Below are 16,086 nucleotides of genomic sequence, written 5' to 3'. Positions count from 1 at the left end.
TCTCGACAAAAAATAATATTTCCCTTTCATCAGAATGAAACATGTTTTATCTAGCAACAATGGACTTAATATTTGAGCCAAATAGGGCCCTTAGCGAACATACTCCTTTGAAATTCTTACGTTTATATAATGATATAGTCTCCTTTCTGTTTTTGACAGAAGATGTGTTTTAACAATGACTGTTAGTTTATAAAGATGGGTACCTTTGCCACTCTCCTCTTCTTTTTCTGTCTTTTCAACTTCAGATTTTTCTGGTTCATCTGTCTTTTCCTTTCCCTCTTCTTCATTTTCCTCTTTTGCTTCTTCTTCATTCTCTTCTTTCAATTCATTGACATCCCCCTTTGCCTCCTGTAAATGTTTTATTTTTTTTAATGATTTACATTTAAACAGAACATTTCATTAGCCATGTTGTGAACTGTAGATGTCAGTGGGAAATAAGTGGTTTACATTATCAGTGAATCTTGTTTATATAGCTTTATATTATATGTCAATAACACTAGAAATAAAGAGCTGCGCCATGAGCGCATGATACACCCATAGCTTTTTCAAAGAATAAAGTTCCATAACTCCTCAATGTCATATCAGAAATTTATAAAAAAACTAAAGGGAGGTTATTTTAATAGATATAAACCAGTCACCAAAGTTTCATGAAAACTGCTCAAAGCACTTTTGAGTTATTGTCCAAAAACTGGAAAATCAGCCCTTTTTTATGAATAAAATCCCATAATTCAGAAACGTAAAATCTAAAATTTATAAAAATCAAAAAAGAGCCTACATCAATAGATATAAACAATTCACCAATGTTTCATGAAAACTGCTCAAAGCATTTTGGAGTTATTGTCTGAAAACTGGAAAATCTCCCTTTTTTAATGAATAAAACCCCAACTCGGAAACGTAAAATCTAAAATTCATAAAACTCAAAAGGGAGCTCACATCAATAGATATAAACAATTCACCAAAGTTTCTGTCAAATTGGTGAAAGTATTTTAGAGTAATTGTCTGAAAATTGGAAAATCACCCTTTTTTAATGAATAAAACCCCATAAAATTGAAAACTTAAAAATCTTAAATTTATAAAAATCAAAAGGGAGATCATGTCAATAGATATAAACAATTCACCAAAGATTCATGCAAATTGGTTAAAGAGTTATTGAGTTATTGTCCGACATGTTGACAACGGATGGACAGAGGGACAGATGGACAGACGGACAACTGTATACAATAATACATCCCATAAACGGGCGTATAATAAAAACAAGGAAGAATTTCATTATATGTAAAAATGTGACAAATTAAAAAAATCAATGAATAGAAAACAGGCTTTAAAATAAAATAAAAATTCTTGACAAAAAGCACTGATTATTTTCTACAGCATTTAACATAAATACCTGAGCCTCATCTTCTGCTTGTTCCTCATAATCCCCTTGTTGTCCCAGTAAGGCTGAGGTATAGTCTATATCATAAACCTGACTGGCTCCTGTGGCTGTCTTCAGGAAATCTATTGACCAGTCTATAACACGACCTACAAACAAATACATATTCTTATAACACTGTTGTGTTTCTACATAAAACAAGTCATTTCTCTTTAATTTGTTCGTTTAAAATGATGTGATGAAGTATGTCAGTTTTATACTGTAAATTGTATTTGATAGTTTTCACTATCCAGAGTACACCCATCATATTTAAAAAGGTTTTACAATGCAGTATTTTATAATAATTCTCATTCATAAAACATTTTACCTTTCAGACCATCAATGGAGTCTATGACAAGAGGAACACCTCTTTCTCTCAAACAATTTGGCCAGTGTACAGTGAGCATCATACGTCTGAAGTTGTGATGATATGTTCCGAGGTAAGTACAGAAGGCAGCCGCCATTGCACAACCACCAGGAATGGATACCAATCGTCTGTCGTGGGAATCATAAATCTGCTGACATCTCTGACGCTCTCCTTTTAATATCTGTAATTCAAATTTTATAGTAAGAATAAGAATATACCATCTCATCTAGTCCAATGCTGATGAATGATTTTACTTTTTTCAATACTAAGCACAGACCAATCAAACTATTGCTTTGAGAAAAGAATGTTATAGATTTTTAAATATTTTGGTCAGTAATATAGTTCTAATAATTCAGCAACTCTTTGTTCACTATAAGAAATACTTGTAAAATAAGGACAAATGTACACATAAATATATGTCTGTATTACTGCAAAATTCACCACCATTACACACATATATCATGTTTACCTTCCTAAGCTTGGCAGCTGTTTCCAACATCTTTTTCATTTTGATGCATTTTTCTTCCTGTTTGTTCTTGTCAATGGTTGCTTCCTCAAAACTCTTAGCAAGTCCTTGTAATCTACTCTCGAGGTCCTAAAATACACAATTATCAATGATCACTCACAAAACTTTTATAAATTTCAGCTTTCAAGTTGGTATGTGAAATATAAGCATAACAAACAAACCTAAAAGAAAGATATTCTAACAGATTTAACTCTGCTCTAATTTCAGTGTATATAGAGGTTTTCAATTCCAAACCCTTACATAGTCAGAATACAGTCTATGTTCATTTTTTTTTACTTAATATTTGAAATTTTTAATTTAGAATTCATGAAAGTTATGTCCAGTGTATGTATTCACCAGATATACTTTCATTTACAGTACAGAAGATTTAAGAAATGTAAAAAGTTGACATTTTTAAAATTACCTTTCTTTTCTTCTCCAAGTTTGCCATTCTATGTTCTGCATCATCTACTTGCTGTGTTGTCTCCTTGACCTTCTTATGAAGTGGCTCCACCTTGGATATCATCATTCTGTTGTACCTGATTGAACAAAATCATATCTCATATGAATTCATGATTACTTTTTTGGCTTTATTTCAAAGCAATAATTTCAATAACTCTATTCCAAGATACTACTGCCATACTTTTTAATAATGATACTTTTTGATTGAAAACTTTTAGTTTATATATGTTAAGGTTCTGTTTTATTTTTCTGATGGATAACAAAAACTAAGAGATATATATTTTCATGATGACATCCTTTATTCTCTTACCATACGACACCCCTAACCCATCGACAGAGTGATCCACACGCTGGGTTTCCAGTCTTTTTCTCAAGAGTATCTGGGTCAAATGAGGCCTTCTTCAGGTAAGGTTCTACCAAATTCAAAGTAGACTCTGGTAACTGATTCTTGTCAAATACCATCATTTCGTCAATAAATCTATAAAAAAGAATTATTCTTATAAATATTTTGAATTGTCTGTAATCTTTTATATATTTTATATTTAATTATAGACAAAAATAAAAGAAGAATGTGTTTGAGGACATGAATGCCCCTGCTCAAGCTTTGCAATTTTTAAAGTTAAAAAGGGGCATAACTCTAGAACGGTAAATGACACACTGCCCGAATTTAAACTCTGTCTGTATGTTGTGGTTCTCAGCACTGTGTATGAGTTCTACAAAATTTGAATGAGGCAAACTAATAAAGAGTGTGGAAACGAAAAAATTAGCAATTTTCAAAGTTATAAAGGGGCATAACTCTAGAACACTAAATGACTCACTGCCTTAATTCAAACTCTGTCTGCCAGTTTTTGTTCTTAGCATTGTGTATGAGTTTCATGAAATTTGGATGAAGAAAACTTAAGTTAGTGTATGGAAACAAAAATGGGTTGGACGGAAGGATGGTCATGGGTAACACTTAATGCCCCCGTTGCCTACGATGGGGGCATAAAAATTGGAAATAGACAAAGAGAAAGGTAAAAATTATCGAGGGGAGGCTGTTCAAGTTTTGATTTCAGTTATTGGCTGTATGTGCTGACAGAAAATTTATAACCACCAAGCAAAATGATACCTACCTTTCTAAGTTTGCCATTTGTCTCTTTGCACCTTTCTGCCACGTCAGATCAGCTGATGGAGACTTTACTGTAATAAACAATAAAATACATATATATATATATATATATATAATGAGCTTGTTGTTAGTTTTACATACACGGCAAATTTGATAGGTTAAAAAAATCAATGTACCAGTACCTAACTTGAAAAAAATGGGGCAATGGAAGAAACTTACATATCATAATAACAGCTGCCATTAGATCTTCAATATCCAGTGGTGGTTTACTCATCCCTCTCAGTTACTTACATATCATAATAACAGCTGCCATTAAATCTTCAATATCCAGTGGTGGTTTACTCATCCCTCTCAGTTACTTACATATCATAATAACAGCTGCCATTAGATTTTCTATATCGAGTGGTGGTTTACTCGTCCCTCTCAGTTACTTACATATCATAATAACAGCTGCCATTAGATCTTCAATATCCAGTGGTGGTTTACTCATCCCTATCAGTTACTTACATATCATAATAACAGCTGCCATTAGATCTTCAATATCCAGTGGTGGTTTACTCATCCCTCTCAGTTCGCCAAGACTGTGTTTGTCTCCATTCATTTTCTCTACTTCCTTCATTGTATCTCCATAAATCTGTGTAGTTTTAAACACGGCTCTCTGTTCTGCAATCTGATATTCTGGTAATAACTGTAATAACAAAGTTACATTTTAGTTATAGCCACCACAAAAATGAAACTGTATTCATACCATTACGACATCTTTATTAATGACATAGTGTTGTAAAATTAGCATCTTTTGCCGAAAACAGTTATTAAGTTTTAATAAACTAAGAGATCATAGATGTATATATCATTCAAGTCTGTGAGTTTGTATCGGCATTAGAAAGGCATGTATAATCAAGTAAGAGACTGTAATATGAATGAATAAAACAAACTGTGTGGTTCTGTTGTTTACTATCAAGGAACATGATGGTCATGGAAAACTTCATTTAAGGTTTGACTTCACATCTAAATATTTATTATCATAAGTCTGTGCAAACAGTGAAAATGAATTAAAATAAAAACCCTTTATGAAAAAAGAACTAATCTTCTTTACTTCAAAAATGGCTATGTATCATCTATTTCCCATACATGATACATACTAAGGTGCATGCATGCAATACAAATGTACAATATTACTGACCTTTTTGAGTTTAGAGATTTTTTCCAGCTGAGCCTTGACTACTTTGATCTGTTGTTCTGTAATGGCTGTATCTTGTCCAATTTGACATAAAAATTTCACAGCACTCTGTAAAAAAATCCTTTTCAGTCATTCATATTCTTCTTTAAATTATTAATTCTTCGATTAATTACAACTCTTTCTTCTGCTTACCCTTCCCAAACACCTGAGATCACCCCCAGTTTTTGGTGGGGTTCGTGTTGCTCAGTCTTTAGTTTTCTATGTTGTGTTTTGTGTACTAGTGTTTGTCTGTTTGTCTTTTTCTATTTTAGCCATGGCGTTGTCAATTTATTTTGGACTTATGAGTTTGAATGTCCCTCTGGTATCTTTCGCCTCTCTTTTTCAGTAACTTCTGACAAAATGTATTTATCATACACAATTAGCTTAATGACAGCAAACTGTCTTGAATCATAAACTAAAATTAACTTGCTAATAGTTGGTTAGATGATTAAATAACAAAATTCAATTGACCTAATTAATTAATGAACAAGTGTTCAACCAAACTTACAGCTTTCCTTTCCTCCAAAACCACCATTTCATGTTCCAATTGTTTTCTCAGTTTGACAGCAACCTCATTTTCACTTTTGATCTGTCTCAGTGATTTAGACACAGCATCATTAATATCATTTATTTCAAAGTGTTTGGTATTGGCTAAGGAGATGTATCTACAATTTACAATGTCACAATTAAATTAACTGAGTATAAAAAAATTTAAATCTGTCATTAACCAAAACTAGAACATTCCTGAAATTTCATTTTAGAAGTATACACAACTTTTACTTCCATCATGCATATTCACTCCAAGTTTCCTCTGTGTTGATCTCTAACACAATTTATACCTTAGAATTTTCACTCACATAACCATCCAAACTATTGCCATTGCTTTGGTACTATATAAAAGCTGTTTTTATATTAAATTAATTGATTCCAGCCTGCCTGTTCTGTTTTGACACATATTGGTCTCACGTTGACTTTTGTATTGTGACAACCACCCATTTCACTGTATTAAACATATCAGACATTTTTGTAATATGAACAAACCATATTGGTTGGTAAACATGCATTATGGCTATTTTCTCAAATTTTGCTTTGATCTTTTTTGTGATAATTTTCCATTTCAAGCTACATGTATATGGATTTTTCTCAGTCAGGTACAAATAGAATGTATGATGTCATTGACATTGCCTTAGAACAGAAAAAAAGAAAAACAGATTATCAATGGTTCTTCAAACTCAAGGATGTTTCTCAGCTACATCTCATCTCATTACTGTCACCCCTCGATGAGTTGTAGCTAAGAAACACCTACCCGTTTAATATACCATCTATAATTATTTATATTAACATGCAAACTTAACTGAACTCAATTCTCTTATATTATTACATCATTAAAACCTTACCTTTCCACAAACTTTTCAAATGATGTATTAGTAACATGTCTGTATTCGCCAGCATCCTTCTCTCCGCCATCCTGTTGTCTAAGGACAAGGTGCATGGAGGCCATCATGTGAGCTATATTCTCTCTCTGAACATCGTTCATCCATTCAACATCTGTCAAATAAACCAATAAAACTGTTTAAAAGTTTAAATCATTTATGTGCCAGTATTTTCTACTGAGCAACTTAAGAACTTCAAATTTACTTCTTTGCACAAAAACAAAACTTCTAGGGAGTTTGCATAAAAAGCAATGTTTAAATAAGTTACCTCTTGAAATATCAATATTTCCTTCTTTAGTTACCCATTTAATATTTATTACTTACCCTTAAGGTGATACAATGCATGCTCAATCAGTCTGGACTTGGACCAATGAGGGAACCATAGGAAGTTTACATTTTCAGTAAATGCTGGGTATTCCCTGCATCGTCTCTGGAACTGTTGACCACCATCACAGGCAATCATACAAACACGGAAGTTATTTCTGACAATACCCAGGAAGAAATTCCAAGCTGTGTCCCGAGTGTATGTCAGTCCAGCTAATGTTACTTCTGTCCTTATAGAGTTTATAATTGTTGTTTGTTCTTCATAGGTAAACAAATGACTGATAGATCCAGAGACAATAAATTCTATCAAAAACACCAAGAAATCTTCTTCCATCAGCTCTTCTTCATTTAAAAGTAACAGAATTTTCTCACCCTAAAAAATACCGAAATATATATATGAAAAAAACGTTTAGGATTAGTTTATCAGAAAAAGAAATGTAGGGTTTTGATAGTTGAAAAAGGCATTTACAATTGACTGGGAAACACATATGGGGACAGACAGAGACAGGTATATAAGTCTTATATTACACTACCCTTCTATTACATTGTGTTGATGTATACAGCCAAGAACTATGTATATGATAAATTGATACACTGTATACTCAGCCTTGGACCTGATCTGAGATTCATCATTCTACAAAGTTTGATTTGACAAGTCTGTCTTCCCACAACTCTGCAAAGTTTATAAACCAATTCTTTGCATACTCAGCCTGGAATCTGCTGCTTTCAAATTTAAGTGTACCTTGATACTGACAATTCTGTTATGAGCATGATTATGAGCTGACTTACATCTGTCATTAAATTTTGTTTTCTGGTGGATAATTATCCCATTGGCAATCATACCATATCTCTTTATTCTTATATTAGTAAGATGTTTACTCACCCCTGAAACTACTAGTTAAACATTCCTTTTAAACATGAATATAAAGGTTTCATATTAACTCTGTATACTAACCCTGGAACCTGCTCTGGTGTAACATTCCACCAAGTCTGACTTGAACTGCTCCATCTTATATTCCCCTGAACTCTGTAGAGAGCATGGACTGACTTGGAACACTGTATATCCACAGAGATGAGAAGCTAACTTAGCGATGACTGTGCATCGCCCAGCACATCCCTCAGCTACCAGCACTGTGTGGGCACTTTCTTGTGGTGAGGCTATAGTACGAGCTAATCTACATACTTGTTCAACAACAGTCTAAAAACAGAAATTTATATCTTATCATTTTTCATATGCTCTCTTTAATTAATGCAGTTGTGGAATGATTGAAGACTTATTATTTATGTTTGTACTATAAACTTACATTTATAACATTGGCAAAACAAGTTGATGACTAATAAAACAGTATCAATTAAATACTTGAATTTGTTGATGTATACTTTCAATTTTTTTTTCACATTGGCATTGTTTAATTCTGTAAACTAAGTAAGTCCCTCCTAACTGTGTAGCTGAACTAAAATGAAAACATAATTCTTTCTCTGTTATATTTACGTTAATCTAATTTTACAATTACCAAAATAAGTATGTTTTTATCTATTTTGGTGTACCTTATAAAGAGCTAACTTAATCCTGGGATGAATCTTGTTGTATTCCTCTACTCCTTTGATCATTAGATCCTTCACATCTTTCATATTAAACCTAGGTTTGTAAAGATCTGTCTTAGCTTCCTCTTCAGAGATGTTAGAGATGTGTCGAGCATCAATCATCCCAGCTGTTACAACACCACTGTCTTGTTCAATCAAGTTACTGAATAATGGCTGCCTATTGGATACCACCAAGCGAATCTGTAAGCAAATAATATAGGATGTAAAATATTGTCTGACATCAAATTACATCTATAAGCAGGCAGTCATAGAAATTTCAATAGAAACTGAAACCTTGTGGATTAGATTTTATTCTAAGATCAGAATGCATTAAAAAATAAAATGCTCCGCTGGGGCGCAGCTTGATACGACCGCAGAGGTCGAACCCAGAACAGTTGGGGCAAGTATGGACACAACATTCAAGCTTGATACAGCACTGAATTTGGATTGTAATTAAATATTTGACACAGCATAGGTTTCTGACACAGAATGAAAGTGGTCTAAGAACTTAAAAAATTTTAATTTACCTATTCAAACCATATCATTATTATTTGCTTTTATATATAAATCAGAAATAACCAATTTAAAATGGAAAATTTTAAAGAAAAAAAAAATCCCCCCCAAATTTTTTGAACCCCCTTATGATTCATCACCCCCAAACTCAATCCCAGCCTTCCCTTTGTGGTATGGTACCTTGCAGTACAATTTCAGAGAGATCCATACACTTGAACACAAGTTATTGTCTGGTAACTAGAAAAATGCTTATTTTTTGGCCCCTTTTTGGCCCCAAATTCCTAAACGTTTAGGGCAATTACCCCCAAACTTAAACCCAGCTTTCCCTTTGTGATATGGAACCTTGCAGTACAATTTCATAAAGATCCATACACTTACACACAAGTTATTGTCCTGAAACTAGAAAAATGCTTGTTTTTTTGCCCTTTTATGGCCCCTAATTCCTAAATTTTGAGGGAATTACCCCCAAAATCAATCCCAGCCTTCCCTTTGTGGTATGGTACCTTGCAGTACAATTTCAGAGAGATCCATACACTTGAACACAAGTTATTGTCTGGAAACTAGAAAAATGCTTATTTTTGGCCCCTTTTTGGCCCCTTATTCCTAAACTTTTTGGGCAATTACCCCCAAACTCAATTCCAGCTTTCCCTTTGTGATATGGAACCTTGTGATACAATGTCAGAGAGATCCATACACTTACACACAAGTTATTGTCATGAAACTAGAAAAATGCTTGTTTTTTGCCCCTTTTTGGCCCCTAATTCCTAAAATTTGGAGGCAATTACCCCTTAAATCAATCCCAGCATTCCCTTTGTGATATGAAACCTTGTGGTACAATGTCAGAGAGATCCATACACTTACACACAAGTTATGTCTGGAAGTTACAAAAATGCTTATTTTTGGCCCCTTTTTGGCCCCTAATTCCTTAACTGTTGGTACCATAACCCCCAAAATCAATCCCCACCTTTCTTTTGTGGTATTGAACCTTATGGTAAAATTTCATAGAGATCCATTCACTTAAACTAAGGTTAGAGTGCGAAAACTAATGTGTCTTCGGACGACGACGACGACGCCAACGTCATACCAATATACGACCACAAAAATGTTTTTGCGGTCGTATAAAAATGGCTATGCAAATTTTCTATTCTCCATTTATTTCCAACACCTCAGCAAAAAAATCTTTCAAAAAAATAAACTTGTGATCAAAATATTCTTTTTATATAAGCCAACCCTTTATCTTTATGTTATAAATATTTATCAACAAATGTTTTATTATCCTGAACTTGGTACGGACATTATTTATTAAGAACAAGTTCCATTCTTGTCTGGTATAATTTAGGAAGTTAAACCCAAAGTTCATATTCACGATGATCTGCATGAGCTGTTTTAATATTTTAAAATTTATGACCTGACCCTATACACCATTGTTTCCAACTGGTAGTCAATACGTGTGCCTTCCTGACTGATCCACTTTTAGGATCCCATAAATTGACATTCTTGTCTCTGATGTGCATGAAAAATTTGACACTTTATGTTAAGTAATCAACAATCTATCAATCAATTAAGCAGGTTACCTGTTCATCACTAGAGAATTCCTTTCTGACAGCATTAACAAAAGCTTGTTTATATCTTTTGTAATCTACTTCAGTCACTAAACGATGTCCATATACCCAGGCACACTCATGTTGCCATAATAACAGCAAATCTCTGTGGGCACATTCTGGCTGGAGTGATAGGCATAAATTCCTATAATGAAATTTGTATAGTTTCAAAATGTATTATGATACCATTTTATTCAATGGTTCTTTGTTCATATCAAGGAAAAAACCTTTCCTCAGAATCAATTGGTGTTTACCTAGCCATTTAGATGTTTGCAAAGAGAACTGTCCCATTGAATAGATACAATATCTATTGTTCTCTGTAAAGTTCATTCAATGGGAGCTTTAAACTCATCCTTGAAAAGCCAATCATTCATTGACTAATTTGGCTGTACAATAAAATAAACTTATGCAATAATAAGTTATTAATACTTGGACTCAATTGATAGGAATTATTCTCCTTTATCAATTCCAGAAAAAATCAAACGTACTTGAATATAATAGAGAGATCCCTTGTGGTAAAGATATAATGACATCTCTGTGCTGTATTTAAGAACATTCCTCTCAGTCTATCCTGGAGTTCTACATTCACTTTCACAATCAAAGATAGCAGCTTCCTCATGGCCTCCTCATCTTCTTTAACTTTAAGCTGTGCCTGTAATAGTGATAGTAACAGGTAATATTGACAAATGTATAATTTCTGCTCCTCTCATTCTAAAGTTGCTGTCTTTTAGTCGAGGGGAGTGTCAGCTAATCTGGTAATGATGTTTTTATCTATTTTTTTTATAATTTATTTTTTCTTTATGAACTTACAGGTATTTACATCTATTTACCTTGTGGCACAATAATCAAGCAAGTGAAATAAATAAGCATAATATGATATAACAGTATGAAATCCATGGATTAAGTATGATAACATTTCCATTAATATAATAATAGGAGTAATAATAGTGCAAGAACACATATACACATACATATGGTATAACAGTATACCTATACATTCAAATACACATATACACATAAAATATACACACATATGTATACAAATTTATACCATTAATATTTAATCAGTGCACTTAGCCCAGGGCTTTCAGAACAAGTTGTATTCTTCCACACTCAATTTTTTTGAAGAAATATGTTTTTCTAAAATCAAATTTTCTTTTATGTATTTTTGAAGTCTTTTTATATGAGGTTTTACATCTTGCATCTTAGATCTGTAAATGAAGTACTTTGTCAGTAAAATAACTTTATTTTTTGAAAAAAAATTTCAGTGGCCAAAAAATGACAATATCCCAATTTATCGGAATTTCTATATGTACTATATCAAAAATCCAAGAATTTAGATTGTCCAATATGACAACCCCAAAGTAAATGTTCTATAGTTTCTGGCTCTTCCTTGCAAAATGTACATAAATTGAAGTTTATAAGGTTCATTTTAAAAAGTAGAGCATTTGTACCCAAAATATAATGAATAATTCTATATTGAAATCAACTTAGAAACCTTGGTAACACACAAGTAAATTTTTTTCCAATTTACTACAACCTTATTTTAAATACCTTCCCCTTTTTTTCGGCTGCAAAAGGTATTGTACCCTGGTTTAAAATAGTATATTTGTCCTTTGAACCCTTTTCTGACTTGAAGAAAATATTAATATTAAAAGGCATAATAGCTTGTTGTTTTTTATCTCATTCAGCATTGATTCAGATGGCTTGGAACAACTTTTTTAAGAACATGGGTTTGAAATTGCATTAAAAAAATTCTGAAATACAAACAAAAACCAATTTTTGACGAAACATGCTCCAGATAAAACAAAAAACAACATAACATTTCTCACCTTGTTTTTTTGTTCCTAGATATACAATGAATTATTGTGTTAAGAATAAACTAAAATCATTAATATTTTAATACACATGTCATATAAAACAAATGATCTGGTTTTAAGACACCACTGCTGATGTTTTTATTTCCTGTTTAATATTTCCAATTATCTATGTTATATCTGAATGTGTTTGTAAGGATTTTGGTTTTGATGGCTTATCTTTGGTAGTCTTGTAACGTTTGACTACAAGTCATATAAAAACATGATAATAACACTGTACAAATTTCCTGTGTCTGAATCGCTTTTCAGGATTTTCCTTCATTAGGAGTGCTCAAAGCCAAATATTTGAAAGCCAAGGATGTAAAAGATCCTAAACAGTTGAAGAGCCATATGACCAAAAAGGAACTTAAAATAGCGAAATCTAGGGTCAACTTTGCCTGAGGGAGTATAGATCAAAGAATAATGTCAAACATGACAATCTTCTATAGTGCATCAAGTTTCGATAACCCTGAGTAGAAAAATACTTTTTCATGAAAAATGTGTACCGTACTTGTTTGTTTTGTTATTTATTTTAAAGAGTTTTAATGTAAATTTTTACCTTCACATCAACATGATGAGAGGCAGGCATACCAGTCCCTGATGTCTCTGGCAGTATAAAATGGCAGTGTAATAGAGTACTGAAGACTGTCTGTAACTCCTCCTGACCAGGGTAAGGACAATGGAAGACAGCAAAGTGTCGCAGGAATCTCTGACTCAGTTTAGGGACGTTAGCTGTTGTATTAGGGTTAATTGTACTGATGTAAGTGACATTCTTGATGTATCTCCAGGCATGGCTGTCTGGATTGTAGAACCCTCCATCATCAATGTGTTCCCTCACTAGTTCTATGGCTGTCTGATGTCCCCATTTGTCAACCTGTAACAAAAAAAACTAATTTTAAAACTGTCAAGTTTCTGTGAAAATGTGTACAAGATGGCATGGTATTTTGATAAATATATTTTTTGTACACAATTTCTCCTGAAAACCATTTCAAACAAACATTTATAGGACTAACAATACATCAATATGATTGTACTTTTGACATTTATATTTTCAGACAGAAATGCTTTTACCATTCAAATATCTTATATATTATATAAGGTTAGTAGAAATTTTATCAGGTATCAGTTTACTAAAGGAGCAATTACCTGAGACAAGTTGATGTCATCTATCATACACAATAATTTTTTGTTTCCTTTAGGTACATATGTCTTTCCATGTTTCCATTCTAATTTCTCATCAAGACGGTCGTACAGCAGACGAGCATTGGTGAATCTGTCAAACAAAAATTAAAGTTACAAATTTTGTGTTATATTGCCAAGGATGTTGAAATCTTTATCAATATATATTCAATAACATATTATATATATATAAATATATATTATATAATAAAAAAGTTAGCCATAGTTCTGTATTTATTTAAAAACTGTAAACAAGATTCTCTCCAGTAAAAAAGGTATTATATTATAGGCATATTATAACAGAACAGACTGAATGTACTCACCTGTTAGCAGGTATTGATAGAGACAAGACTTCAGCGACTTCCCCTGAACAGACTGTACGAATTCTGTCATTGATAATGGATGATTTTCCACAACCATTCTCTCCTACTAGTATAACTGGTTTACCATACTCGGTCAGTACTCCAATCAAGAAAGATAATTGCTACAAACATAAAATATATACATGTACTATGATTACTAAAACCTTCAATTATAAAAATAAAACAATACAAAAATTCATATACTAAATATTGTTAGAAAGCATTACATTAACAGAAATTTCTAATAAATTTAATTACATAGTTTTTTTTGTCTTAAAAATTATAGTTCATTTAACTTAATGAATTCATTTTGAATCTGCAACATACTTTAAGGCATGAGAAAACCTTAGAAGTATTTTCTGATCAACTGCTTAGTTCCAATAAACTGTTTTGTATAAACAATGCAATAAGAAAGTTTAAACAATTCCTTCCCTGGAAATATGAAAAAAATCAACCTGATTACAAGAAATTTTTGCCAAGTATTTGAAGAGAAAAGAGCAGTCATTACCTCAACTGAAACAGTATGTACAAATGACTCAGCCGATATGCCTTTTCTACTCTCTCCACTGTACTGCTGTAATGTATCCTTCCAGAGTACAAACTCATGACTATCTCCATCAACCATGTAATCAAACACTGTACCCTCCTCTGGGTAGTCAATGTGCTGTTCAAACTGTTCCTTCCACCAGTTACTGAATGATTCTCTGTACTTCTCCTCCAAGGTACCCCCAAACGACCATATGGCAGTAAAGTTAAAGTATCTCTCATATTCCACATCACTTAAATCTTGTGTTGATGTCTGGTTTACTACGGCCTAAAGAGAAAAATGTCTTTAGTAGTATAAAATCCATACAGACTTATCATGCTTATGATAGCTAAGCATGAATGTTAATCAAGATTTTTCTGATTTTGATTCTTTGATAGAAGTATGTGTATAACAATTATTAAACTCATATCAACAAATTAGGTGAATATTCTTCACTTTTTTAATTACTGTTAATTCAGAAATTATTGCAAATAATGGGACTGGTTGAGTATCACAATAATAAGAACTCACATTCTGAAATCTGACACGTATTTCGTTTGCAGTTTTTCCTTTAATCGCAATAATTATTCTCACATGTTGGTCTGTCATGTCAAAATCGCAAAAAATGCACGCAACAATTTCTGAATTTACAGTGATATAGTTTAAAAAGAGTAAAAGTCATGTCCCTATGAAAATTTCATTCAATCTTTTAAATCTTACTTATGTTTAATTTTAGGATTAAATATACTTTTTGCAGGAATCAAAGGTTTTCTCAGTGAAGGAGAACCAATCATAAAGTTTTACCTCTAACAGAGTACAGAAGGTTCCAATCATGTTCTCTATATTATGTTGTAAAACACGTTTATACTGTGGACATTTTTTCTTGGTACCACCCAACATGTGTGGTGTACAACAATCATTTAGGTATTCTATTGTCTTCTCGATGTATACATCACAGAAACCTGTCAGTAACTCTCGGTCATTCTCTGGACGATGTTCTAACCACTGGACTAGTATCAATTTCCATCCAACATCTTTTGGAGTCATTACCATCACACCAACATTTGCTAGTAATGCTGGACTCATGTGAGCAACTGATTCCATCTAAAATATAAATTTGAATATTGTTAAAAATAATGTGAAAGAGCTATAGACAGTAATAAATCTGCTAACAAAACATTTGTATGGAACAGTTCTTTACCTCATAAAAAACCAGAAACCAGGTCAAAAGTAATGTATATCAACTTGCTATCAAATGTTATTCTCAACACTGAATGAAAAAATACTGCTCACAAGAGAAAAAAAATATTTAAAGAAAGAAAATGCTAACATAAAGTTGAGAAATAATAAGGTAAACGATGAAAGTATAGTTACTATTAACAAATATACAAACCTCCCACAAAAATCTAATGGTATCAGCTATTACAATTCTTTCATTGTTACCAAGGACAACAGCTCCATCATTGTTAAGTACAGCACCAAGCAACTCCATCTGGGCTGGTTCAGACTGGCAAATTTTAAAGTGATATAAAAATTTAATGCTAGAAGATGATTAAGATAAAAGAATATAATTAATAGTTTCAGAATATAATCTATAGTTTTAAGAATATAATTAATAGTTTTAAGAGTATAATTA

The 16,086-nt window shown here is 32.4% G+C and overlaps 1 protein-coding gene across 9 annotated transcripts in view; it reads right to left on the bottom strand.

The window, feature by feature from the left end:
- LOC127700861 (uncharacterized) overlaps positions 1-16,086 on the bottom strand; it is a 97,844-nt gene that overhangs the window by 22,870 nt on the left and 58,888 nt on the right. For all 9 annotated transcript variants that reach the window (XM_052204551.1, XM_052204557.1, XM_052204552.1 and 6 more), the window contains 22 exons: positions 15,844-15,957; positions 15,255-15,554; positions 14,433-14,738; positions 13,886-14,046; positions 13,530-13,656; positions 12,943-13,257; positions 11,016-11,179; positions 10,501-10,672; positions 8,378-8,614; positions 7,785-8,027; positions 6,830-7,202; positions 6,470-6,620; positions 5,581-5,737; positions 5,037-5,141; positions 4,361-4,541; positions 3,858-3,924; positions 3,056-3,223; positions 2,708-2,822; positions 2,248-2,373; positions 1,740-1,959; positions 1,388-1,521; positions 204-348 (listed from right to left, as the gene is read on the bottom strand). In XM_052204551.1, the coding sequence (XP_052060511.1) occupies positions 204-348; positions 1,388-1,521; positions 1,740-1,959; positions 2,248-2,373; positions 2,708-2,822; positions 3,056-3,223; positions 3,858-3,924; positions 4,361-4,541; positions 5,037-5,141; positions 5,581-5,737; positions 6,470-6,620; positions 6,830-7,202; positions 7,785-8,027; positions 8,378-8,614; positions 10,501-10,672; positions 11,016-11,179; positions 12,943-13,257; positions 13,530-13,656; positions 13,886-14,046; positions 14,433-14,738; positions 15,255-15,554; positions 15,844-15,957 (4,081 nt within the window). The remainder of the gene's footprint in view (positions 1-203; positions 349-1,387; positions 1,522-1,739; positions 1,960-2,247; positions 2,374-2,707; positions 2,823-3,055; positions 3,224-3,857; positions 3,925-4,360; positions 4,542-5,036; positions 5,142-5,580; positions 5,738-6,469; positions 6,621-6,829; positions 7,203-7,784; positions 8,028-8,377; positions 8,615-10,500; positions 10,673-11,015; positions 11,180-12,942; positions 13,258-13,529; positions 13,657-13,885; positions 14,047-14,432; positions 14,739-15,254; positions 15,555-15,843; positions 15,958-16,086) is intronic.

Source organism: Mytilus californianus, unplaced genomic scaffold (assembly GCF_021869535.1).
Source record: "Mytilus californianus isolate M0D057914Y unplaced genomic scaffold, xbMytCali1.0.p SCAF_5, whole genome shotgun sequence".
NCBI classification, from domain to species: domain Eukaryota; kingdom Metazoa; phylum Mollusca; class Bivalvia; order Mytilida; family Mytilidae; genus Mytilus; species Mytilus californianus.
This window is presented reverse-complemented; position numbering and strand designations above follow the sequence as displayed.